This window comes from Perissodus microlepis, chromosome 8, assembly GCF_051167445.1.
Source record: "Perissodus microlepis isolate ML-2025 ecotype Zambia chromosome 8, ASM5116744v1, whole genome shotgun sequence".
NCBI lineage: Eukaryota > Metazoa > Chordata > Actinopteri > Cichliformes > Cichlidae > Perissodus > Perissodus microlepis.
In genome coordinates, this window is record NC_140468.1 from 19,876,505 (window position 1) to 19,901,323 (window position 24,819).

The window sequence follows — 24,819 nt, forward strand, 5'->3', positions numbered from 1 at the left end:
AGGATGGAGTACAAGTTAGGATGTAGTTCAGACAAAACCAAAAGAAAAAGCTGTTCAAGCCTAATTCATGAGATTCTTTGTAAGATTTTGCTAACTACATTTCCTGTAAAACAACCAAAAAAACATATAACAAGCTTAATATGTCATAGGTGCCAAGAATTCAGTGCTCTCTCAGTTATTTACCAAGAACCATGGAACAGTAGATTTCTATGATCTCTGGCATGTTTCAAGTGCTCCAGGAGTTCATCACAAGTTAATATTTGTGTTATTCTAGCCCATCCTCATCCTTTTTATTTTTAAAGTAACTGGAATTAATTATTTTGAACAGATGTCTTTGTTATAAAATGTAAAAAAACAAAACAACAAAGCAAAACAAAGAAAACAGGCCACAAAAACCTAAGTAATGCTACCATCTACTCACTTACCTTCAATTAATTTGCACTGAACAGTTATCAAAGAGGTGACCCACACCTTATTATTCTTTACATTTTAATGAGTTTTCCTGACTTCAGTGACTCATGATCAGAATGATGTTGTGGAGTTTCCAAAACCTTTACTCGCTTTTGTGTCTAAAGCCAAAGAGACTTAAAATATTCAGTACACTGCAGAAAATTGGTTCTTAATTTATTTGAAGTTAGGGCAGTTGTTTACAAACCACAAATCTTTTGACATGGCATCGGAAAACAATCACGGAATCATCAAATAAAGCCGGAGTATGAGCATGTCAGTTTTTAAATATATTTGAAAAAGTGTCATATGTTCATTATAAAAGTGTATGAACACATTTTAATGTGAAAGAAAATTGTTTAAAATCGCTCAAGTATGTACAAAGAAAATGAAAGAAAGCAAATTACACATACAGTCAAAACCTGGATTTTTTGCCTTTTTTTTTTTTACACTTAATTACAGAAGAAAAATTACAATTTTTCAAGGTTAAATAAAAAAAAAACAAAACGGTGTGAGGAATCTTTTCATTGTTATTGTTAATTTCACGATGCAATTATTGCATTACGCTGATGCTGTCAAGATACCCTGCAACAGTTTTTAGTGTCTTCACCATTAATCCAAGAAAAATATGTTGTTGAACTGTGTCGCACAAAGCCGCTTAACTTCCTCTGTAGTAAAAAAAGAAAAAGAAAAAGGAAAAAAAAGACACGGGTCAACTTAAGGAGAAGAGGAGATTACTGAGACGGATCGTGTACTTTTGGTAAGAATGACATACATTTACTTTATGCCAAATAGGGGAGACATACCGTTTACTTCGATCAGATTGGCGTTCTTCTGATTCAGGATCACGTACAGTTCTCTCTGGTCTGACTTTTTGCCGACTACCCAGTAGTCTGTCATAGCTTTTACGATGATTTCCTCATCTTCGTCAACCCTGAAAGACAGAAAGAACTATATGTTTCAAACGAAGGTGTTCACCACATTCACAGTAGGCTCTTTGTTGCTTGAGAGATCGTGTAATGTACCAGAGAACATTTTAACCTACTCAAAACCCCCCAACTTATTACACTGCAGGATTGCAGTGTAATAAGTTGCTTCAAAGACGGAAACAATGTGGATATGCAAAGATCCCAGGAGTGTCGTAATAAAACTGAAAATTACACGGCTGTGCTGAAACGCTGGGAAAATGAGTTTGTACTTGTACACATCTTCTTTGTTTGATTCTAAAATACACAACTAAAGATGGTCTAATGCTGCTGTGATCTCTCTTCTTCTTCTTCTTCTTCATTTTTATATAAACCAAAACTAATCAATTCTTTATCCTCTCCGGTCACCATTAGGAACACCAGCAGTACCACCTATCTTATCTGTGAACTGTCATTAGAGAACTCTCGAAGAAATGCCTGATGGCACTTAGTAAATATAGCTTAGGTTTCACTAAAGTGTCCTCTGATTTTACCTGGCAAAGTCACAATTGATATCTCCCAGGATCTTCATGAGGTCAGGATGGACAGAGGTGAGGCAAACACTGGCGGTCTTCCTCATGTGGATAGTGCTCTTCTCTGCCAGGTTCATGTGGTTGAAGTAAATGAACTTAAACTGGGGCTCCTTTTCTGGCCTGAAAGTAACAGAAGTAAGCAAAAGTTAAGCAACTTATAAAAAGTGCCGATAAAATGTTAGTATTACAAATTATCCTTTATACCCGATAGTTTAGAGAACCTGGGATTTATGACTTTAAGGTGCCAGCACAGCTTTTCAAAATCTGCATGAAATGTGTGTTACCTTGATATCCAGTAAGATCGGTTAGAGTAAGAGACAAACAAAGTTAAAGAGGCTGGGCCAGTCTCTAAAACCATACTGTTACCAAATGAAGCATTAAACCAAGGTATCATTTTACTTAGCCCTGCTTCATTTGTTACCCACGCTGTGCCAAGTTAATGAGCTGGAGTTTACTTAACAAAAGTGCCTAAACTGCATCTATGGACATGTGTGTGAATGTATTCAAATAGGTGATTTTTATACATGATGTGTGTAATTATTTACCATTGGACGAGGCCAAACCAGGACACAGACCTGAAAGCTAGCTGATAAATTTGCAGTGGCATTATTTATTGAGTGGATTCTTCACTAGGGTGATTAAAAAGGAGCCCATCAAACTGCCTCGGTCAGGTTTGGATTACCTGCCAGGCCGTGTCTGAAGCTAACTGCTGGGATTAAAGGAGCGTTGACCAGGATGCCAGTCCTTAAAGCTGTACTGCTTGAGTTACCCCTAAGTAGTGACACGATGCTACCCAGTGATATTAAGAGTCTCATCTATCACTGCCAGCCAGGCAGAGCTAATGCTACAGGCCAATGACAAGCAAAGTGGGAAGTGTAATCACCAAGCACACAAATCAATCAACTTTTTAGTTATAGCAGACTGACTGACAGAAACATGAATGTCATTGATACTTACAAATATGACGCACAAATGACATTAAGGTACGTTATTCTGAAAAGAGACCTGAGACTGCTCTTTTCTAGCCTCATTTTCTAATTTTGGAGTTCAGATTGCCTTTAAATATCCTCCCAGTCTTCCTGATATTGTACAAAGGCACGAGTAGAAAAAAACCTATTTAATTTGATTTATTTTGAATACAGTAATGTGCAAAAGTCTTGGGCCACCCTTCAAGTGCTTCAGTTTGCTTGGAAATAGGAAACAGGTGGAGCGACTTGTTGAAACAAGTGCAAATATACTGGAAATACAGTAATATGAGCTCTAATGAGCTTAATGATCCATACTTGGTATGACCACCTCTATTCCTTAACATAGCCTGAACCCTCAGAGGTAAATTTCTAATAATTTCTTTACGTAATCTTCAGGAATAGTTCTCCAGGCTGCTGATAGTGACTGACAGTATTCGTCTCGTGTTTTTCTACCCAGGTATGCTTTGGCCTTGGGTCTGGGATCACTATCATGCTGAAAAATGACACTGGAGCCAATCAAATACTTTCTAGATGGTATTTTTTTGGTGGACCAAACCTGCTGATACTTTTCTGTATTCCATCAATTTTGGCAAGATCCCCACTGGCTGCAATGAAGCCCAAACCATGATAAAGCCTCCACCAAGCAGACACTTAGGGTTATACTGTTCACCTGACTCCTCAGTACATACTGATGAAAAGTTGAACCAAACATTTCAAATGTGGATTCATCACTCTAGTTAGTCGCCACTGATTTTCACTCCAGTTCTTTAAAAATGACTTCTTGACATCCACTTGTAAAGTTTCTCCACATTTCTTCATAACACTGCACAAAATCAAACTACTTGGTGCAAAAATACAATTTCATGCATGTCAAACTGTGTTCTCTTTGCCATTTTTGAAGATTTAACTAAGGAATTGGGAAAACGTTGATGTGTTTTTGTGGCAGGCTGCTAGTAACAAAGTATCTAAAGATGCAGTTTTATATGTTATAATATTACAAGAAAGTCTGGCTGCTTGGAAGCAAAATATAATAAATAAATAAGGGGTGGCTCAAGATTTTTGCACAATACTGTAAGCACACAAATAGTCCTTCAATGTTGTAAACATATAATATTAAACTCTTGAGCTACAAACAATAAGATATATGTCTAGTTTCTAAACCCTGGGTTTGTGTTGCAATCTTTATACATAATTTTAAAATAAAATGAATAAATATCTGCTGCAGGTATGGCATCTTGTCCGTATCACTTTTTATATCAACAATATTTGTAATTTGCCCAGAGGTGCATCATTATGCCCTGTATTCTCTGTAAAATGAAGCTGAGGTAAGCGTAGCAGCACCACATAGAGATTAGATCAGGAACACGCCAAGCTAAAAGCTAGGAAAGAGGAGAAATTTCAACAAACCCTGATATCCTGCGGTTGATTGTGAACTGTTCACAAATATCAGAAGCCAGCAAAGTAAGCTGAGGGCCCACCAAGCTGTCCAACTGCTCACAGAACTCCCTCGTCAGCTCCACAGAGGCTATTAGGAAACAGAGGAGTGAACTGTCAGCTGTTACTGGACATAAGGTGAGGAAAATGTAATAATTACATTTTATAAGAGCAGCAAAAACATCAAAATGCCGAACTGAAAAAAGCAAAATGAAAGTGAACTTTCATCATTAAACCGGGAGGGCACACACACTTACCACTGATCATAAAACAAGCTGCTGCGCTCATTGCCTGGAAAAAAGCAGATCACTGCAGGTTAAAATCAAGGTCACACAGGCCAGGATATACTTCATCATTTTAAAATTCAGCGCACTAATCCCTGAAGTCCACATTGTTTGATAGAGCAGTGGAATATATTTTATCCCAAATCTACTGTTCATAAACAGAAAAAAAAGGTTAAATCCCCCCCAGTCACAGATTACAAGAATCCTCCTAAAAAATGAATAACAACTGCCCACTCATTTTTAATGCATTAGAAAAAAAAAAAAAGAATCAAAACTGAATAAATCAAGAGAAATCAAACAAGCCTGTCATGCCAGAGTGTTGCATTTAACCTACTGTACCTTGTAAACAATCAGATGCAGCTCCTCGTAGCCGTCCTCTGCAGAGACGAATATTTTTGGAAATCGGAATTTGGCCTCCGGATCTTTCAGATTTGTAGGTCCTGTCAAAAACCTGAAAAAGACAGACGCAGTGTGCCTGGGTTCATATTCACAGACCAGGTATCAAAATCAAAACAGATGATCTAATTACTCAAAACCAAATGACTGAAAATCAGAAAGCTCAATTGGTGCCCAAAACACACCAAAAAACAAAAGCACACGATGCTATTGACTCTTTACCCCTTGAAACCAGGAGTAACCCTGAGCTGAACGGTTTCTATCATATTTCAGGCCTGTTTATAGAACAACATGACTGGATGTGAGAGGGTGGTCTCTGCCAATGCAGCTTCCCTTCCCTTGCAGCTTCCAGCAAAAACCTGGAAACTATTTTAATGGTTATCAAACCACATCTTTATTAAAATATACTGATATAAACTGGTCATTAAGGGTACAGGGGAGGTCATCAAATGTCATCTTTATGGGGGAAAGAGTTAAGAAATGAACCTGAAGAATGATGGGAATGAAAATATTAAGATATGCGTGATGCTGGGAGCACATGAGGTTTCCAAAACAGGAAAAGCTCATCCTTTGGGAAGCAGTTAAGGTATTATTTCTAATCACATTAGATTTCTATGAATCTATCTACTATCTCAACATCTGTTGGATGGATGGCCCTGAAATTGCGTAGATGTATTTGTAATCTCCGGAAGACGAAGTATTTATTTGTTTTGACTGATGTGTTATGAATCATCACAGTTCAAGTTTCTCCGTAATAATCACCAGTTGTAGTAAAGTAGCATATTAGCCTAAAGCCAATAATGGATGGCACCAAATCTAATCAGGAATTTACCACACAAATATGAGCTTAATGTCCTCAGGAGCAAAAACCGTTTATGCCTCTTTTGTTCACAACAGAACAATGAATTCACTGTTATATAGTTACACAGGAATTTAGAGAAACCACTTAAAATTATGTGTAACAATTTAATGTTTCCAATTAAATGCACGTCTATCATGTAGTGTTGTCCAACAGACTCTGCAATCCTATGCAACTTCCATTATTGCAACACCTTGTCTTGATTTAAAAAAATTTTCTCAGCATTTTTCAAGAAATGCTGTGTCGTCTGTCCCGTGTAATTTCAGCAAGAGTCACACTCGGACCACTGTAGCAACTTTACATCATCGTGAGACACAAGTTATTTAAGCAGCATGCAGACATAAGCTTTGGCAGGGAGGCAACACCTGAGCAAACTTTCTCCTGTTACACATGGACACGGAAACAAAATAGAAAGTTGAAACCTCTCGAGGCTGGAGTGATACTCCACCCCTTGGCTAACACTATGGTGTGTTAGCCAAGGGAGTTACCTCGTTATCTAATTTGCTTGTCAGTGGGTCGAAATCACACATGGTGTCACACACACATGCATCTGTATCTTATCATTCATATGTGCATCCAGAACATGCCTTTTGACGCATCTCGGATGCCTTGGCCCACGAATGACATTACTCTAGTAACCGCACCACTGCAGGGGGTTGGATTAAAAGAGATGGGCGCAGGGATCATAGACTTACCTCCCATAGTGCAACAAATTTCCAGCAACTTCTGGTCTCATCGGGGAGTCCCTGCCAGCCAACTGAAACAAGCAAATACAAGAGAGTAAAATTATGGATTGTTTAGCCAATTATTTAAGTAGATCTATTATGCTTTCCTTATTTTAGGTCATATTTTCTGTCAGAAAATAATCATTATATTACTAAAGTGTCAGATATTTATATTAAACAAAGCCAAAGTTTCAGATAATGGGGTCAACGTTTGTGCAAATGATCCCAGTGAGCCAAACTGCTCTAAATGCTACAGTAGCTTTGTATGTTTTAATGACGGTGGATCCTTCTATGGAAACTAACAAAACCATGGACACAGACCTGTTTTACAAATTATATAAAAAGCTTAGCATTAGCTGTACAGATTTATCAAGACAAGTTAGCCATGTTGTCATATGATATACACTATGCAATATCGTGAAGCAGTGACCCTCTTCTGTACAGTCATGACACTTCCTTTGACCATTCCTCGATTTGCCCTTAAAATAATCTAGTGGGCTGGAGTTCTGCAGAAGTCCACTTTTTTCACTCCACCTACCTCTGGTTCTGAGTGTCTGGGGAAAAGCGAGGTGGTCAGATATTTGTACAGGATCCTCATGTCATCTTGTTCCAGCCCGCTCCTGTAAACACGACCACGATGCCAAAAATGACACCTTGCAAACTTCACATTGCACTAATGGAAAAAAAACAAAACTAAAGGCATGGATTAATTTTTATCAGGTGTGCTGTCAAATGTGTTATGGATCACTGGATAGATAATAAGACAAAATGCCTTACTATTTGCTGTTCAGCAGTGGCTATAAATGGGATTCAATGAGTGCTGTGCAGCAGATGCAGCTGCTTAATTTGCACAGTAATTAAATATTTCTTCCTGTTTGTCCATCTTCAGTTCACAGTGAACGATTATGCTGCTCTCAAGTAATTTCATTAGCGATCATGTAATTCCCCCTGTGCTTACACACCGAGTCGGTGGCCGACAGCACAATTAAAAACAAGTGACATGTCAGGGAGCGCATAAACCACAAAGAGGATTAACTGCTGTGTTTAGAACCACCACTGTTTACCCAGCATGCCATTATTCGTGTGCTGATGCCAGCACTGGGATTTTACCTTAATACACCGGATGGCTCAGTCAAATTTGACAGACGGTGGGTTTGATGGACAAACATACAGTTTAAAGCACAGCATCAACAAGTGTTGTATACCAGATAAGTTGGTCATTATACAGGAAGGCTGTGTATTTGATCAGACTGAGGCTCTCCTCCACTCTGTTGACAAAAGACTGGATCTTCAGGTAGGTCATCTTGTCCAATGGGAAGAAGCTGATGCCTCCGAATACATCGAGCAGGTCGCAGGACTGCAAGTGGAGAGTCTGCAGATACTGGAAACCCCAGCGTGATAACACACGGACACACACAGACACAGGAGACGCAAAAAAGAAAGGGTTTAGTTTACCTGCCCACAAGTGCTTGCTTACAGTTCAATACAGAAAAGAGGATATAAGAAACTCTTTGACTTGTACCGCATTGACATTCAACCTCTGACAAGCACACCACAGCCTCTCTCTTTCTCCCCGTCTTTAGATTTCATGGTGGACAGGGAAGCCCGTGTTAATGGATGAAGGGTATTCCCTAATTAGAAATTAATTTTTAAAGCAGCTCCTTAAACGCAATGTTCCGGCTAGTTGACAGAAGTGTGACGTGAAGACAAATAATGGGGGCAAGACAACGATTATGACGTCAACCATGACTGCAAACACCTTACAGCTTTCCAAGAGTAACGGGAGTATTCACAAATAAACAGTGTCCCTATGACAACTGTCATCAGTGAGGGAAACCCTTGTGATAACAAGGACAGTCAGGCTCGAATGAGTTCTGTTAAAAACACACATGCCGGCATTCTAAGGGAATCATCCTGTCAAAGCAAGGTCAATATACATGCATGCATGATCTGAACTCAAAACATATCCGCCTAGCAACAAAAATGTTATGGCTTGTGAGTATTTATTACCCTGTAGAAGAATTTCTCAAGTTTCTGCATGAGCAGCTCCACTCCGCCAGCTTGCATTGCTCTGGAAAAGGTGCCATTGAAGAGCTACAGCATGAGGAAAATGAGCATTGTTAAAACATGACTTATTTTGGCATCATACAGGCATAAATTGGTAATGCGTGACACTCAAGAGCAATGATTCAACATTCCCCCCAGCAATGTAATCCTTTCATTACGTATTTCAAGCAAGATTCCCTCAACATAATGCACAGACCTGACTTCATGAGAAGTGTTACAACCGGAAAAGACCAGCACTAAATTTAAATGAAACAACAGTATTTTACTGACTCCATGTTGCCTTCTTTTTAATTTCTTCCTGTGTTTTCAGCTGATTACAACTTTTACATTTTGTCTGTCATTTTTCTCTTATAGATTAACCTTAAAATAGTAATAATAGGAACTTAAAATACTATTTATTTCAGGAATAATTTCGGGAATTAAGAACACATCTAATAAATGAACAAAAAAAAATCCCCTGCAACACTTCAGAGTACCTCTGGGGGTGCAGAGTTAAGGAACACTACTCTAGGGTGTCATTACATGGCTTTGAGCGAATAAGGTCTTTTTATTAGAATAAGCCTCCAATGCAGTAAAATACTATTTTAACACAAATGTGATAAAAGCAATGACATTTATTTTAATTACTTTACTAAACTTTAAGTCAAAGATTTCTTCATCCAGCAGATAAATGTATCACTACACATAGCAGCAGGAACCCTTTGACATTTTCTATATTTCTTAACAAGTCAAACAAATATATATTGTACTATTTCATGTCATTTCAAGAGCCGTGAAATGTGTATTTGTGAGGGGGAAATGTTTGTGAACCTCTAGCATTAGTAATTTAATATTAATTACATATTTATTTAAATTATTTTAAGATTTAATAGAGTAGTCATTTGACTACAGATAGATACTGAACCCCAAGTCGTGCTCCACAATGCGTTGCTCAGAGTATGAATGTGTGTGAATGAGGCACGTTGTATAAAGCGCTTTGAGAAAGATAAGAATAGATAAGTGATATATAACAACTATTTTACTATTTACGAATCACCATTCTGAAGATGGTAAGTTAGCACACACTCTAGGACGCTTTCAAATTTGCTAAGTAGCTCATCGGCAGAAGAACAATGAATGATGTTTATGTCAAAACATCACCACAGCTCATCTGCACTCTGTTCAAAGTCATGCTGACAAGCGAGAATGTTTAATGACTAAATAATTTCAAAAAGGACGTTTTGATGTGAATGATAAACATTTTGTTCTGAAGAAGAGAAAAAGAAGAGACTTAAGATGGAATGCATTAAAAAAAAGTGCATTCCAGTATAAAAACCTTTTCCTCATCTGTAAAACATGATGGTGGCTGTGTCATGGTTTGGGTCTGTGTTGCTAAATAACAACTTATCACACTGGTGGTTTAAGCAAAGAATAGTGGAAGAGAAAAAAAGGGTTTTAGTAAAATCAAACTGATTCTAAAGAAATTAACTTAAACGTGTTCTGGGCATCGCAATGAAGCAAAGCGCCTTATTATTAATGAAAATATTTTATTTAATTTGTTAAATTGGGCTCCAATTTTCTTCTTTTTCGATTTGTTTTGAAATCTGATGGTCTCCATCTATGCAATAATGTTTTTCACAGATTTCTTCAGCTGCATCTGCTTTTAGTTATAATCACATTCCTTGTGAAATCTTGAGTATAAACAAACGTCTTATGTAATATACTTATTTTGCATAAAACAAGATGGCAAGATTTTTGTACCGAACACAAAATGAAAGCCTGGAGTAACTCTATGATGTGGTGGAAAACTAGAATACTTGATTGATTCTTAGCTCAGTATTAAGTGATTTTTGTGTTGTAAATGTTAAAAAGTATGGCAAATTCTAAAACCGCACTCAAACTCACCTTATACATGCTGTAGCACTGCCTTACCACTGCACCATAAACTGTATCCTACAAAAGGCAAGAGGGAAGCTAAGTACAACTGGCAATACTCAGAGATAAACAATGAAGACATACACGAATACTTTTCAGTACTCACAAGCATTTCCTCTTCCTGATATTCTACTGTAGGAGGTTTGCCATCTTTGTTTGGTTTCTCAATCATTGGATTTCGAACCACCTGAGGATGGATTTTTTTTAATAAAACAGCACAAAGGAGCATTAAAGAGTTAAGAGCAGAATGATATTTAAAATGAAGGAGACAAACTCTGGACAAAGACTAAATACTGGGAAGGTGATGTACACATAAGCTTGCAAGATACCATGACCATCCAGAAATTTTCCTCGGGCTCAAAGAAAAACTGCCGGTTCTTCTGTGTGTGCAGGGATTTAGCTGGTTTTGTTGGACAGAACGTCCTGGAACAAAGGGGATGTGACAGTGAAGAAGGGCGACACACCCAAACAACACGCACGGCTCTTAAATTTCTGTCTGTATTTGCACTAGATATTTATCAGTGTGCATCTGACCACTTATTGCAACATTTCCCTTTTCTATTGTGCTTCAGGCTTCCTTTTGCTTCATCACAGCTACAAACGCTTAAATTTATGCTCAAAGTACAAATAAATAGACTGCAAATACAGCCATGATACTGCTGCAGTAATATTCACACCATAATACTGATACCTGGTGAATTGCACAATGGCCTCACAAAGGCCGACATTTCGGATCTTCTCGTTCTTCTCAACATCACTGGGGTGGTAAAACAGAATCTTTTTCTCTTCCTAAAACAAAAATATTTGCATTAGGTATGCTTTTTTGATCTAAAAGCTAAAAAAGGAATTCAGCGGTTTGCATAAGAACTCTTTATCAGGGAGTCTCACTCACCTCTCCTTCTCGAGGTCCAAACGTGGGGTTGTAAATGAAAAAACTGAGTAAAGATGGTGTGTACTGTTTCTCTTGCATTCCTGAGGCCATTTTGGGGCTGTGGCACACAAAGAGAAAGGTGACATACCTCTAGACTCCATCCAAGTTGCTCTTATGTAATACTTGGACTTAGACCTTTTATTGTCATTGTGCAGTTTTTTGCACAGCGAAATTGGGTAGCAAGACCACAAAGGTGCAAAAGTAAAGAAAATAAAAAAGAAAATAATATACAAAGAAGAAAAAGCAGTATATTTCATATATATATATATATACACACACACACACACACGTGTGTGTATGTGTGTGTATGCAACTTCTTATCTGGTGCGCGTCTTTTATTTTGACAACGAATGTGCACCTGCGGACCACTTATGTGCACCCCTGACTATACATGGTGTATGTAGAAACATTGAAACAGAAGCAGTGTGGGGGTGTATACAAGGGCAGTAATATAATATAATAAATAAATAAGGGTGGAGGGGCTATGATCATTTAGGATGGGAATGGTAATTTCACAGAGACCAAAACATTGCATAGGGGCCAAAATACTGCATGGAAAAAGGGAAGACCAAAATATTACGTCACCTAAACTTACCTGATCATCAGCATTAGTGTAACTTGTGTCTGCCTTTCCTTTGCTCCAGTGGCCGTTTGGTTAGCATGCCGTGTTCCTACAAAACAAAGACAACAACATCCAGTTATATAGTGACAAAAATCCATTGGTAATAATACACTACTGGTAAGGTACACATTTTAAAAGGCGCTGGAAACATTCCTAAGAAATTCTGGCCAATACTAACATGACAGCATCACACAGTTGCTGCAGATTTGTTGGCTACAAATACATAGTGGGAATCTCTCACTCCATTAGTTCTCTATTTCACTGAGATCTTAAGATTGCGCTTACTGTACTTAAATGGCCTCCACAGAGTATTTTCTGTTACCCTGCTGGAAGAAGCCATTAGAAGATGGCTACACTGTTGTCATAAAGTAATGAACATGGTCAGCAAGAATGCTACAGTGGACTGTAGTGTTTAAGCAATGGTCAAGGGACAAAGAGCGTGCCAAGACAATATTCCCCACACCATTACACCATCAATAGCAACCTGAACTGTTGATACAAAGCATGTTGTTTACACCAAAATCTAAGCCTACCGTCTGAATGATGCACGAGAAATCAAAATTTAGGCGAGCATGTGTGAACTGCAGCTTCAATTTCCTGTTCTTAGTTGACAGTAGTGGTACCCGGTGTGGTCTTCTGCTGCTGTAGCCCCCAATTCAAGCTTTGGTGTGTCATGCCTTCAAAAATGCTCTTCTGCATACCTTGGTTGTAAACTAGTGGTTATTTGTATAAGTTTGCCTTTCTATCACCTAGAAACAGTCCCCTCTGCCATCAACAAGTCATTTTAATTCCAAAATTGGATGCTCACTGGATATTTTCGCTTTCCCTGGAAACCCTAGATGGTGGAGCAGCAGTTTCTGAAATGCTCAGACCAGCTTGTCTGGCATCAACAACGATGCTGCGTTCAAAGCCACTTAAAATCATCTTTCTTTTCTATTCTAATTTTCAGTTTGAACTTCAGCAGGTCGTCTTGATCATGTCTACGTGTCTAAATGCACTGAACTGCTGCCATGTGATTGCTTATTAGATATTTGCATTTAAAAGTTAGCAGCCATGTTGCTGTGTATAATAATAAAACGGTGTACCAGTTTTTGACCATTTTGGTTAAGGCACTAGGTCACGCAAGGTAAAATTTTAGCAGTCCACTTCATTTACTGGAGATAAAGGTGATATAGTTCAGACGCTTACACCTCTACATTTAACGGGTGTGTTTGTTTTCTACTCGTTTTACATTTTGTCATTATTGTCTTGTACACATACGGTACTGCAAATGAAATGCTACTACTGTACTTTAGCCGGCAGAGAGAAATACTTGGATATTTTTATACAATATGTGTTATAATAAACTACAAAACAAAACAAACACATAAGGAAATTTATATGATTGTGTACTACTATTGACAAACATCCAGTCAGCGACCAGCCGGAGTCACTCAGAGCAGCTAGCTTGTTAGCTTGGCTCTGCTAGCTGTAGGCTTGTGTTGGCTGTCGGAGGAACCGTCAGTGAACCGTGACAGTAACACTCACCTTACAGAAGATAAACACAACACGTCCATGTACTCGCTGATACAGACAGTGAAAATTAAAAGAACAAATGCGTAAATGGTGTTAATGGGAAGCGAAGCCGCTTGCATTCTACTTCACATCCTTAACTTCCTGCTTTTAGTTACGAGGTGCCACAAGCTCAGTCGCTCGGGTCAAACCGCTTTCAAACAAAGTTTCCTACTCTCCAAATGGGGGGTTCAAATGATCTGTTGGGTGCTCCAGTTTAACTGACCACAACACGTTTTGCTGAGTAAGCATACTGCTGTGCAATTGACTATGTGCACGAGACAATGCTAACTTCCTGGTTTGAGACCGGATGTGGGGTTGTGCATTTCCGGTAGCTTTACTTTGCGGTCAATCGCTACTGCGAAGATATCCTCCAAAATCATGTCCAAAACTCGAAAACGGAAAGATTGCGTTAAGTTACAAAGAGCAGAAGGTGGGAACACTCACCGCTGTTGTGTCATAAAAAAATCTAATGATCAATTTTGACGTTTAAAGCGTTTCGATCGATCAGTTGTTTACATCACTCAACACAAGCAGAACTGCATTACTGCATGCAGAAGACACATCGTCCACATTCAGAAGCACATCTCTGTATAATGACTGGTCTTATGATTTAAACAGGCAAATGTTCAGCATTCAAACTACAGGTGAAGAATAGTCAAACCAGATGTTTCCCCTGTTATGTCGATATCAGCTAGTCAAGTACACACCTACACAGCATGTTAACAAACCGTGAAAAAAGCCACACAAAAAATGAATGATTGCTGGTAACGGTTTCTATACATTTACGAAGGGTATGTTGTGACTTACCTTCAAAATTACAGTGGTCCCTCGCTATAACGCGGTTCACCTTTCACCTCGCTGTTTCGCGGATTTTTTAGTGCAAGTTTGCATGCTTTTTTTTTACGTCACATTGTGTCCTGCGTCCTGATCGCTGCAGACGATCTCCTCCGTGACGTCTCTCCTATACAGTACAGAATCGCTGCATCGATTGCTAGCAGTGTGACTCTGAAGTGCAGTACTGTATGTCCACGAAACGTTTTGCACCGTCAAAAAATTAAATTGGCTACTTGATTTCACCTATCGCTGGTTATTTTTAGAACATAACACCAGCGATAAACGAGGGACAGCTGAGAAATATAACATTTGAATCCCTTTTCTCTTTTGCTGAGGCGCGGGGGAAAATATCGACAAGTCGATGAACATCATATATTGGGTAAATGCCCAAGACATCTATAGAAATGTAAATCGCCGCTTGATTCATTCATTTGCTTAACTTGTTTTGGACCGTAAACCAGGCGCGAATAGGACACCGGAAACAAAGCTCCCCACAGGAGTTTCCGCACCGGAAGTAGCATATGCTAACGTGCACATAGTCAATAATATTACAGAATTAAAATTTTTAAATACACAATAGCAAGATACAAAGTTTGTCTTTTTCGCTTTAAAGTGTTTTTTTTCTTAATTTGCACCCTTTATTTCTTATCTTTATATAAATTAAAATCTTTAAAACATACATTTCTTAATTACGGACATTTCAGGTTATAAATGATGAATAGTACAGTTGATACTAAGGAATTAGTGCCACCAAAACATGCCTGCACCCAGACTGTTTTTCTTTTGATTCTCCAGTAAAGCTGTAATCTTGTGTGTATTTGTTTTTGATTTAGTCTGGCATTTATATGTTGTGTTTCGGGTCTTACCGACCACAATGTGCTTTACACTACAAGTCGTGTCCAAATATTTACATATATCCATTTTATTCTATAAATTTAAGCTTCTTTATCTTCCTTTTTTCTACACCTACAGCCAAATAATCTATCAGGCATGTCTTCTGGACTTTGAGCAACACATGGAGAGGCCTTTTCTGTAACAAAGGCTGACATTTGACAGGGAAATTTAGACCCACAAACGTCTTGATATGATGCACCAGTGCTAAGCCCTGCTTTATGTATAACTTTATCATCAAAACATACTAAACACCATAATATGAGTTTGTTTAATATATACACAGTCAGTTCACAAGTGTGTGTGTGTTTCCACATGTTTATTTACCACATTCATTGTTAGGGGAGGAATGCTACAGACGAGAAACCACAGACCAATATAGTGAAAAGACACATTAAGTTGTGATGCCTTTAAAATAAAAAAAGGCCTTTTTAAAGCAATTTGTGCACACAGACATCAATAGAAAACATATTTAATCCCTGGAAGTGGAATTTGGGATCAGAAGACTCCAGATGTGGGAAAGTGACCAAAGGGCCTGAATGCTTGAACTTTTTTCATCTGAAAACTCAGGATAGGACCATGGATTGGAATTCTGGGGAAAAGAATAAACAAATAAAGGAATACTCAGAATTAATCATAGCTCTGCATGTGCCACGTGACAAAAATCAAGAAAACAAGCAAATTTAAACCTTGTGTCAATTCCCTCCAGGATTAGGGAAGAGCTGGTAAATAAACAATAAACACAGACTAAAGCTGTCCATTTTGGATTGCCTAAATCCTTCATCCTATTATCTAAGACAACTTTTTTGTTTGCAAATGGATAATAGGTCACACTGGGGCAAATGATCCAGCATGATGATGACCTTAATATCAACATGTGTGGTTCACACATGGCATAATGGTTAAATAAGGATCAGAAAATACACCAATGAAACATTCCCAGGATTTCAACATTATAGAAAAACAATACCTTCTCTCACCTCATAGATGTATAGTGCATTTAAGGTTTTCTGATGGTAACACCCCCCACACACACACACACTAAATCTCATATATCACCCAGTTCGTCTCTTTTGGCACAGCCTGTGTTGGTTCATTTCCACCAGCTGAGTCTTAATCCAACTAATAAGATCATTTCTGCCCACATGCTGATTTTTGTGTGAGAAACCAGATACCAACCCTCTACTCCAATTTTGCCATCGCTGTCATCATCAGCTGCTGAGATGAAGCTCTTGGTTTCTGCATCAGTCAGTGTCCGTGCACTGGGGATAAACCGCTGCAGAAAAAACCTAGACGCACACACAATGATGATTTTTATCCATGACTGATATTTATGGATGACAATATACGGCATGTTTTAAAAAACCTAAAATAATAAGAACATGGAGAAAGACACCACTTCCTAAACTGGACTGCACAAGTCAAACCTCTTGTCAAAAAAAGGATGAATTGTGTAACAGAAATGAAATGAAAACACCACTCACAGTGGATTACTGCGAGACAGCTTAACATTCATCACAGTAATAGAGTGCTACTGTGTGATTTAATGTACCAAGCCTCCTTCTTTCTTTTTTTCTTTCTATCAGAAAAATAATACGAGATAAATTCACATTAAATATGAAGCCACGCCGCACTGGGTCAGTTAGTTGACGGAGTAAATCCAGGTAAAGGAACAAAAGTGCATATTGAAAAGAAAAGACTAAGATTCAGCGCCTCTGGGAGAGCAGACACCCCGTATCCTTTTACGCACTTGAGCTCAGAGTGCTCGATGTAGCCGCTGTTGTCCTCGTCGAGGATCTGGAACACATCTTTGACCTCCTTGGGTGTCTTTGAGGACAGGCCGCACAGCTTAAAGAACTTCTTGTAGCAGAAAGTGTCCGGAGCTGAAAGCATACAAATGTTGGAAAAAAAGAGAATCAAATACAGAAACAGAACTGACCCGTGAGGTTGGGAGGTGATGTGGAGATTAAAACGGCATGTGTCTGCAGCGACGGAGGGAGGGATTTTCCTCTTTTTTTCTTTTCTTTTCTTTTCTTTTCTTTTCTTTTTTTTAACTTTTAAAGCCAGCAGCTATGCCCCCACAAAAAAACAACCCCCCCCCCAAAAAACCCCAGAAAAGATTATTAAAACCCCTCTTTTTAAAATTCCGATTTAAAGCGGGTGCGACTTTAGTAGCGAGGACACTGTACAATATTGAAAAGCTGTGGAGAAGATTATGCACCTTTCTGCAAAAACAAAAACAAAACAAAAAAACTCGACTACAGCAACCGTTTATTCGGCATTTAATGTATTTTATTTTGCATATAAGTCATACAACCGTCATAATTGATCATGTTTAGTTACTAGGGCAATGTGTGGTCCAGTGTGCATAAGTTGACATCCTACCTTCACAGTCCTTAATGGCATTTTGGATGTCGTCAGGTGAAAGAATGGATGTGAGTGACATGTTGGTCCTGCAAAATAGAAGAAAAGTCTTAAAGAAACACACGTAGGTCTGTATTTTTCTTTTTTCTAATTATCTTCACCTACATTTGGCTGTGTGATATCCTCTCAGCCCACTTTTGTATCACACTGGATTACCTTTTTTAATATCTGTAGTAGTATCTAGGTTAATATCATCATCCCATAAGACCTCAGGTTATGAGTTTTTGATGAGTGGGTTTTATGTGTTTTATGTACAATCTCTATTTTACCAAAAACCTCCAAACATATTTTCTGTCTTATCGTTGATGCCAGGTTAATTGTGCTTTTTGATTGGATCTCCCCTGCGAGCTTGTTAATCGGCTTTTTTTTTTTTTTTTTTTTGCCTTGTTTGAAGTCCTTAATTGGCTCTGTGCAAAAATAATTGGCACTTAGGGACTTTACAAGAAAAAGAAAATCAACAGAGGGAGGGAAGGAGTAAAATTTGTGATACTTAAACTTCCATTGCAGAACGAATAAAAAAGAGAACTAGGAAAAGTTAAAACACCCTCTCCTGAGCGCTCGACAGCTTGCTGTCTTTAAACAAAAAATAAACGTAGATAAAAAATGATCTGCAAGTTTTTATCAGGTTGTTTTAGGGGAATCTGTTAAAAGCATGAGCAGAAACAGCCCGAACCTGTATTTTGGTCAAAAATCTCACCTTTCTGTCAGGTTTGGAGGAATTAAGCAGTGCTAGACGAATCTAAAACTTTCGTCACGTCCCTGAAAAAGTAACCCAAATAGTCTAAAGGCTGTGCCACTGCACCAACAGACCACGCCAGACAGATACCACACCTGCCCACACCTGTACTGAGAGTTTACCTGTGCAGCTGTGGGCTACTCACCGCAGTTGCCTCGGTCCGGGTCCAAAAGCAGCAGCAGCAGCAGCAGCAGCAGCAGCAGATAAGACTCTTTGGTGGCTGCCGACAGCTGGCTCTGCCTTATATACGACGAGTGCGATGCTTGAGTTTCCAATCTGTCCGAGGATCAAATTCTCCCGCAGCCAGCCGCCTCCGTCTCGTGTTCCTCACCCGCTCACCTGTCCAATTAACCTTTACGGTTTATATCCGCTGCACATTCTCCTACTCGCTCTCCCTTTCCCCCATTACTCATATGGCAGCGTGTGGTTCGTCCAATCAACTTTCTCCCCCTGTGTTACACTGCTCTCCCTCTCTCCCCCCTCCCTTACATTTTCCCCATCCCATCTCTTCTCTTCTCTCTCTCTCTCTCTCTCCCTGCAGGTGCATTTGAAACCTTATAAGTATCCAATAATCAGTCTGGCATCATTTCTTTGTTTTGTTTTGTTTTGTTTTTTAATGAAAAGTCTCTTTGATTTGGATGACTCAAGCAGGTCGTAATTTATCAGAAATACTCCATTACGCATGCTCTGATAGTAAAAATTCAGAAGTCAAAACCTCAGTGTTTGTTGCAAGTGAGCCATCAACCTGCCTAACAAGTTAACATGAAGATTACAAGTTTCTTTAGTGAGAATTTAGATATATCCATATCATTTGTTACTGTCAGAGGTTTTGAAGCTCTCACTCATGCACCTGTGCTAAAAGGTGAGAGGCTGGGTGGGGCCTGTGCTGAAGAGCCTGCTGGCAGCCTGCCACTCTAAACTGATGAATTTGTTTCCTGCAAAGGGGAAGCCTTTCAAACCATCTGACGCAGCAGCGTCTCTGGTGAATCCAGTCAGCACTAATGGCTTTAGGAGAGGGGGGGTGGGTGCTTTCTGTAACTAGAACCAGGGGGAATAAATCTAATTATTTTTTTCAAACTTTCAACTGCTGCAAATCTCTGACTTAACACTTTGCAAGTAACAGCATTTTCATCAGTCTCACCTACTTGTTACACAAAAACATGAACTGTTTACCCCAAGAGTAACTCCTACACACCACCTCTTTATCTCCAAGCCTCGAAGTTTGCAACTTTAACCATCAAGCAGCTGAAAGCCCTCTTTGTATTTATTTATTTAAAATGGCGACACCTTGTGGTTGCTTACTATTATTGCGATTATCAATCAAGTTTTGCTGTTGTTGTTGTTGTTGTTGTTGTTGGTTTTTTTTTTTTCCCCCACTTTGGAAGGGAGGTGGAATTTAAGCATTACCAGATACTGTAAGAGATAATAGCTGGATTATGTAGAGCAGGAGTCAGGTGTGTGTCAGCGTATTTGTGGATCTAGATTAAGAGGTTATGTAAGTCTCACACCAGCACAGCTGGACATACTTGTAATGCATTAATAGTGCAAAAGTCAATTAAAAAAAATGCATTTAAGCAACCAAAACAGGACCTTACACCTCACACAAATAAAAAACTGAGCGCATTATAGTGGAAAACTTTGCATATACAGTATGTGCACTCAACTGGTCTGCTGCAACAGGCTTATTTGGTCTGATATAACTACTGGCACTTAATAAATAATAGATAATTTTGAGTAAAATAAAAAATTATTAATTAATTAATTTAAATAATGACTCATTAAGGAAAATATAGTATAAACTGAATGCATACAAATCAAGTACATTTCATTTGAACAGAGTCCATTAAATTCATAGGTTTACATTGTACTTGTAATAAAACTACATGTAAAATCTACACGTAATCAAATGATTTAAAGTCAGTTTGCACATAGATATTTTTGAAGTGTTTTAGGTGGGTTGATTTCTGAATAGTGCATGTCATAGCACTTCCATGAATTGTTCACAGAAGATACATGCTGTTGCAGATGTGCTTTAAAACTGCATTCTTCTGGATGTACAAGAGAAAATGCCCCTTCTTTTATGGTCTTAGTAACCGATTCAATAAAAGAACTAGAGGTTACAATCCCTCTTAACCCATCCATCACCTATTCAACGTTTGGCTCCAAAATCTGAGACGGTGATGCAAATTTCTGAACTCGTGACTTCAATACAGGACTTTACAAACCCATGGGGGTGACATCATGGTGGCTATGATCATCATTTATACAGAGTCAATTACCTGTCTGTGTGACATTCGCCTACTAGTTTAGCATTTTAGTTAAAAGTTTAGCATAGATTTATTTTTCTTAAAATAGGCACATCTGAGCCAGATTACCTAAAGATTACCTAAAGAGCCAATTCACAGGCAATGGGGGAATTGATAGGTGGGTGGATGTTACATGTAGAAGTTTTCTCATGCATTTAAAAGAATGTTTTTGAATTTCTTTTTTAAAAAAGAAGCTATCATTGATTTACTACTTCACAGCTCAATAGCAAAGAACAGGGTCAGACTTGTCTTACTGAAAAAAGAACCTTTATTGTTTTCTCATCGTCCGTCCGTTTGCCCTAAAAGTGCATCATCACTGATCTCACAGAAAGCAGAAGTCACAGTAAAACGACGACAGAAGTGAGAGAGAGAGAGAGAAAGACACGAGTCAACCACGCTATACACTTAGTTGGTTACATTCATCGTGGACAGCATTGGGGTCTGCACTGCCAGAGAAAGAAAGAGAGGGAGCAGTTTGTCCATGGTCAGGGGTGAAAGGTTGAGTGTATAAAAGTGGTGTGGAGAACTGAAGAGAGACAGAGTGAGAGAGAGTGAATGGGAAGAGGAGAAGAAGAGAGGAAAAGGATGTCTTGATTCAAGTTGTTCCTTTAGAGTTGTGAAGTCAGTCAGTTGGTCAGTTCATTCATTTAAGACTTGACCATGGCAGCGAACTCTGCAGAGGGAGAAAGAAAGGAAAAAGGTTATTGTTTTGCTTTTGTTGGATGGCCTTTACATTGTTCTTCTGGAGGTAAAGATTTCCTCACCATCAACTCCGATCTTGCCATCGCCATCAGAGTCACCGGCCTTAAGAAATGTCTTTGTCTCAGCATCAGTCAGAGCTCTGGCACTGGCAGAGAAGTTCTGCAGGAACAGCCTGGAGAGGGTAATCAGAGACAAATGATGAGACAAAAGAGAAGCCTCTCTTTGAACAGTTGTTTTCTGGGATCACAGTGAATATTTTGTGCTAAACCGATCATCTATTCAAAAAGCATATTAAATATCTCTAACTGAATCCTTCTTGTTCTATTGGATGCTGAGGTTTCTGGGCTTTGTCATGAAAAAAATGTAAGCAGGCTACAATTCCTATGCTTTGTCCTCTGTTCTACGTCACCCTACAGCGAGAGGCACTGAAGGAGAGAACTGGTATTGAGTTGCAGTCTAGGAGAACACCCAGTAGCCCGAGCTTCTCAGATGCTTTTGGGCCTCTGACATCATTCTGAATTCACTGTGAGCCAGAGAAAGATGATCCCAGTGCTACAAGAGCTTTGAGGAGCTTGTGGGTGAAATTTAAGAGAGGGTGCCTACTTCAGCTCATCCTCCTCAATGAAGCCACTCTTGTCCTGGTCAATGATGGCAAAGGCCTTCTTGATGTCATCGGCGGACTTGGCTGCCAGGCCGACCTTAGCAAAGAACTCCTTGTGCTTGAAGGAGTCGGCAGCTGTGGAAAGATGGACAGAGGGGGGTTATAGCACAAACACAGGCTGTGGTGTGTTTTGCAGAGGCTGTAGTTTCTGCATGTAAGGCCTGGCATTTGGTTGTATCCACTTTCCCTTCCTGACCATCACTCAGCTTCTTTTCTAACGTGCAGGTCAGCTTTTCTTACAGTAGATGCACTGGTGCATGCTTTTTGCTGAGACATACAGCCATTTAAAACTCTCTTTACTACTGGCAGACACCTGAGATTTTTTTTATTTTTTTTAGAATATTTTGCAACTGGATGCAAAGTTTTTGCAGTCACAGTTTGGCTGTTGTCTAGGCTTTCCCTAGGTTAAAATGCTATGAGTTTCATCATGTTTACCTTGGCAAGCTGCAAGGGCTGCAGTGATGTCAGCTTCGGTCAGGACTCCGGCGAATGCCATTTTTTAACTGAGGGAGGAGAGAAGAGGATAAGTCATCGGTTAGTCAGTCAGGCTGTGGGGAAATCTGACACGATGAAGCAGCTTTACTCTCAATCTAAGGCCACCTTTTAACTTCCCTCAGTGCACTTTGTAGTGCACTTTGTAGTGCACTGCTCAGAGTTACAGGGCTTCATGCAATACTCATTATGCCATGCAGTATAATTCACAGTCCCTCTCTGTGAGTCTTCCAAGCCACAAAAGGTAGTCCAATTTCTCCAAAATAAAGCCTTCCAAAAGGCAAAAGATTAAATCTCCTTTGCATCTGTAGTTGAATTTTTTTTCTCTTTCTCCATTTCGTTCCTCTGTTAGTCCAAAGCTGAAATCTGGCCTTGTGATGTTCAAAATCTGGACATGATTTATATCCCATTGCATGAAGAAGTAGAAGCCCTGTAACTCTCTGAGTCAGGAAGTGGACTTGCCTACAGGTCTGCAACTCTTCAGTGAAACTCACCTTAGGGTCTGGCTAAGACTAGAGTGGATTCGCTCAGATGAATCTGGTGACTGCAGTAAAGCCCCCAGCGACTCTCACCAGCTTATATACCTTGTCTCACCCGAAATATGATGCATAGGCTATGTAACAGACACTGTGTGCAAAGCAGTCAGTCAAAAAATGTGTCCAGTAGACAGAGCTGTTCTATTTATATGAACATAAATGAAGATGCTTAAATGGTAGGCTAAGCGTAGGCCTATGTGAAAGTGCTTAATATTGCATAAGGCTAATAATATATGTTGCTGATTTGGTTGAAACATACTCTGCAGCCTGTTAAAGTGTGCAGAACACCTCAGAGTGAAAGCTGGGGTAAACTTTTATATTATCTTTGACAGCCAGAAAGACTTATTCCAAGTCAACTGTGCTTAATACTGTTATTATTATTTTTTTGTTTTTGCTTTGTGTTTATGTAATTTCACTTGTTGTGCTTTAATGAATATCGTTTCAAACGCTGTCTTTAATCATGTTTAAATGATAAATGTATTAATGTGAAAAAGCGTTGTGTTAATGATGAACTCTTTAAATGACCTTAAATAGCTATCTTCGCCAGCTTTGGTTCTAAATAACCTCCAGAAGAGTTCCTTTAATAAAGCAATGTTTTTTTGTTGTTGTTGTTTTTTTGTAACCCCCACCAAACACTCAGTACATTTTGCTAATATTATCTCTGTGCTTTTAAACCATCATCGCCGATTACGGTTTGGTTGAAACGGCGCTTGTGCGTAACTGGCGTGCGTAAAACGTCTGCGATGACTTTGCTGACGTTCCAATGTCGGAACAGGCTGATTGGTCTGATTGATCACTGCAGGTAGGGACGTTGTAGTCGAAAACCTACGTAAGTTAAAACACCACGTTCAAAATGTAAACGTTCATTTCTTTATTTTTCTTTGGATTTTTAGGCCACAACAGGGGAATGCATTTAACACTTTTGCCTATTCCAGCTGTTCTTAGCTTCACATAATGGCAGCATTGAGAACACTAGGCTGATCAGCTAATATACTAATATATTATGGAGAAAAACATTGTCCTGCTTATCTATTCCCTTGATAAAAACAATTATGTGTCTATGATTCTACATCAAAATCTACATCAAACTTATGAACTACGGTTTCTATGAGTCTTTATGATTTCTATCTTCCTAATTCGTATGTATGCACATTGTGCCCCATTTTTGAAGTTTCATTCCTTTTTATTGCCGTGAATGCGTAGAGGGGACTTGTATATAATAGCAATACTGAACTAAAACAATGTTATGATAATTTTCCACGCCAAACTGTGAGTTATAGTCTTATGAATAGGAGGAAGACGTTTATATGAAGTGGGGAGCTCCAGGGATTAATTGAAACGGTTTAATTTAATAGTACATCACCACTATCATCATGTACCTACAGCCACCGGCTCTCATGCCAGAACTTATTTCTAGACCTCTTACATCCATTCAAACCATTTCTCCATATGGCGATGAAACTATTTGTGGTGCTATTTGGGGACACGCTGAAAGCTGATACCCTCGGTATCATCGCACCCATTATCATCATCATCCT

General features: G+C 39.0%; 3 protein-coding genes across 3 annotated transcripts; all 3 read right to left on the bottom strand.

The window, feature by feature from the left end:
- Positions 1 to 607: 607 nt before the first annotated feature.
- ccz1 (CCZ1 vacuolar protein trafficking and biogenesis associated) lies at positions 608 to 13,995 on the bottom strand. Its single transcript, XM_084938094.1, has 17 exons — positions 13,673 to 13,995; positions 12,119 to 12,194; positions 11,485 to 11,581; positions 11,284 to 11,381; positions 10,922 to 11,015; positions 10,699 to 10,779; positions 10,563 to 10,610; positions 8,622 to 8,705; positions 7,817 to 7,992; positions 7,150 to 7,231; positions 6,582 to 6,643; positions 4,971 to 5,082; positions 4,605 to 4,638; positions 4,321 to 4,438; positions 1,907 to 2,065; positions 1,254 to 1,381; positions 608 to 1,115 (listed from the first exon to the last, which is right to left on the bottom strand). Exons 2-17 carry the CDS (start codon positions 12,130 to 12,132, stop codon positions 1,060 to 1,062), a joined length of 1,443 nt encoding a protein of 480 aa, XP_084794220.1. The 5' UTR covers positions 12,133 to 12,194; positions 13,673 to 13,995; the 3' UTR covers positions 608 to 1,059.
- A 1,689-nt stretch (positions 13,996 to 15,684) lies between these two features.
- On the bottom strand, positions 15,685 to 18,993 carry pvalb9 (parvalbumin 9). The gene is made up of 5 exons (XM_084938095.1): positions 18,730 to 18,993; positions 17,810 to 17,877; positions 17,175 to 17,307; positions 16,604 to 16,713; positions 15,685 to 16,016 (listed from the first exon to the last, which is right to left on the bottom strand). The coding sequence occupies exons 2-5, from the start codon at positions 17,868 to 17,870 to the stop codon at positions 15,991 to 15,993; spliced, it is 330 nt and encodes a 109-aa protein (XP_084794221.1). The 5' UTR covers positions 17,871 to 17,877; positions 18,730 to 18,993; the 3' UTR covers positions 15,685 to 15,990.
- A 2,142-nt stretch (positions 18,994 to 21,135) lies between these two features.
- On the bottom strand, positions 21,136 to 23,289 carry pvalb3 (parvalbumin 3). The gene is made up of 5 exons (XM_084938096.1): positions 23,240 to 23,289; positions 22,689 to 22,756; positions 22,196 to 22,328; positions 21,655 to 21,764; positions 21,136 to 21,563 (listed from the first exon to the last, which is right to left on the bottom strand). The coding sequence occupies exons 2-5, from the start codon at positions 22,747 to 22,749 to the stop codon at positions 21,538 to 21,540; spliced, it is 330 nt and encodes a 109-aa protein (XP_084794222.1). The 5' UTR covers positions 22,750 to 22,756; positions 23,240 to 23,289; the 3' UTR covers positions 21,136 to 21,537.
- Positions 23,290 to 24,819: the final 1,530 nt, after the last annotated feature.

What these genes read in the sequence shown, in the direction of transcription:
- pvalb3 (XM_084938096.1), bottom strand. Translation starts at nt 22,749, where the DNA reads ATGGCATTCGCCGGAGTCCTGACCGAAGCTGACATCACTGCAGCCCTT. An exon ending in ATTGAGGAGGATGAGCTGAA is followed by an intron (nt 21,765 to 22,195) that starts GTAGGCACCCTC and finishes TACCCTCTCCAG; the next exon opens with GCTGTTCCTGCAGAACTTCT. An exon ending in TGGCAAGATCGGAGTTGATG is followed by an intron (nt 21,564 to 21,654) that starts GTGAGGAAATCT and finishes CTCCCTCTGCAG; the next exon opens with AGTTCGCTGCCATGGTCAAG.
- ccz1 (XM_084938094.1), bottom strand. An exon ending in TTGGACCTCGAGAAGGAGAG is followed by an intron (nt 11,382 to 11,484) that starts GTGAGTGAGACT and finishes TTTTTGTTTTAG; the next exon opens with GAAGAGAAAAAGATTCTGTT. An exon ending in TATAATGACCAACTTATCTG is followed by an intron (nt 7,232 to 7,816) that starts GTATACAACACT and finishes TCGTGTTTACAG; the next exon opens with GAGCGGGCTGGAACAAGATG.
- pvalb9 (XM_084938095.1), bottom strand. Translation starts at nt 17,870, where the DNA reads ATGTCACTCACATCCATTCTTTCACCTGACGACATCCAAAATGCCATT. An exon ending in TGCCATTAAGGACTGTGAAG is followed by an intron (nt 17,308 to 17,809) that starts GTAGGATGTCAA and finishes GTATGCTTTCAG; the next exon opens with CTCCGGACACTTTCTGCTAC. An exon ending in TGGCAAAATTGGAGTAGAGG is followed by an intron (nt 16,017 to 16,603) that starts GTTGGTATCTGG and finishes TCTTTTCCCCAG; the next exon opens with AATTCCAATCCATGGTCCTA.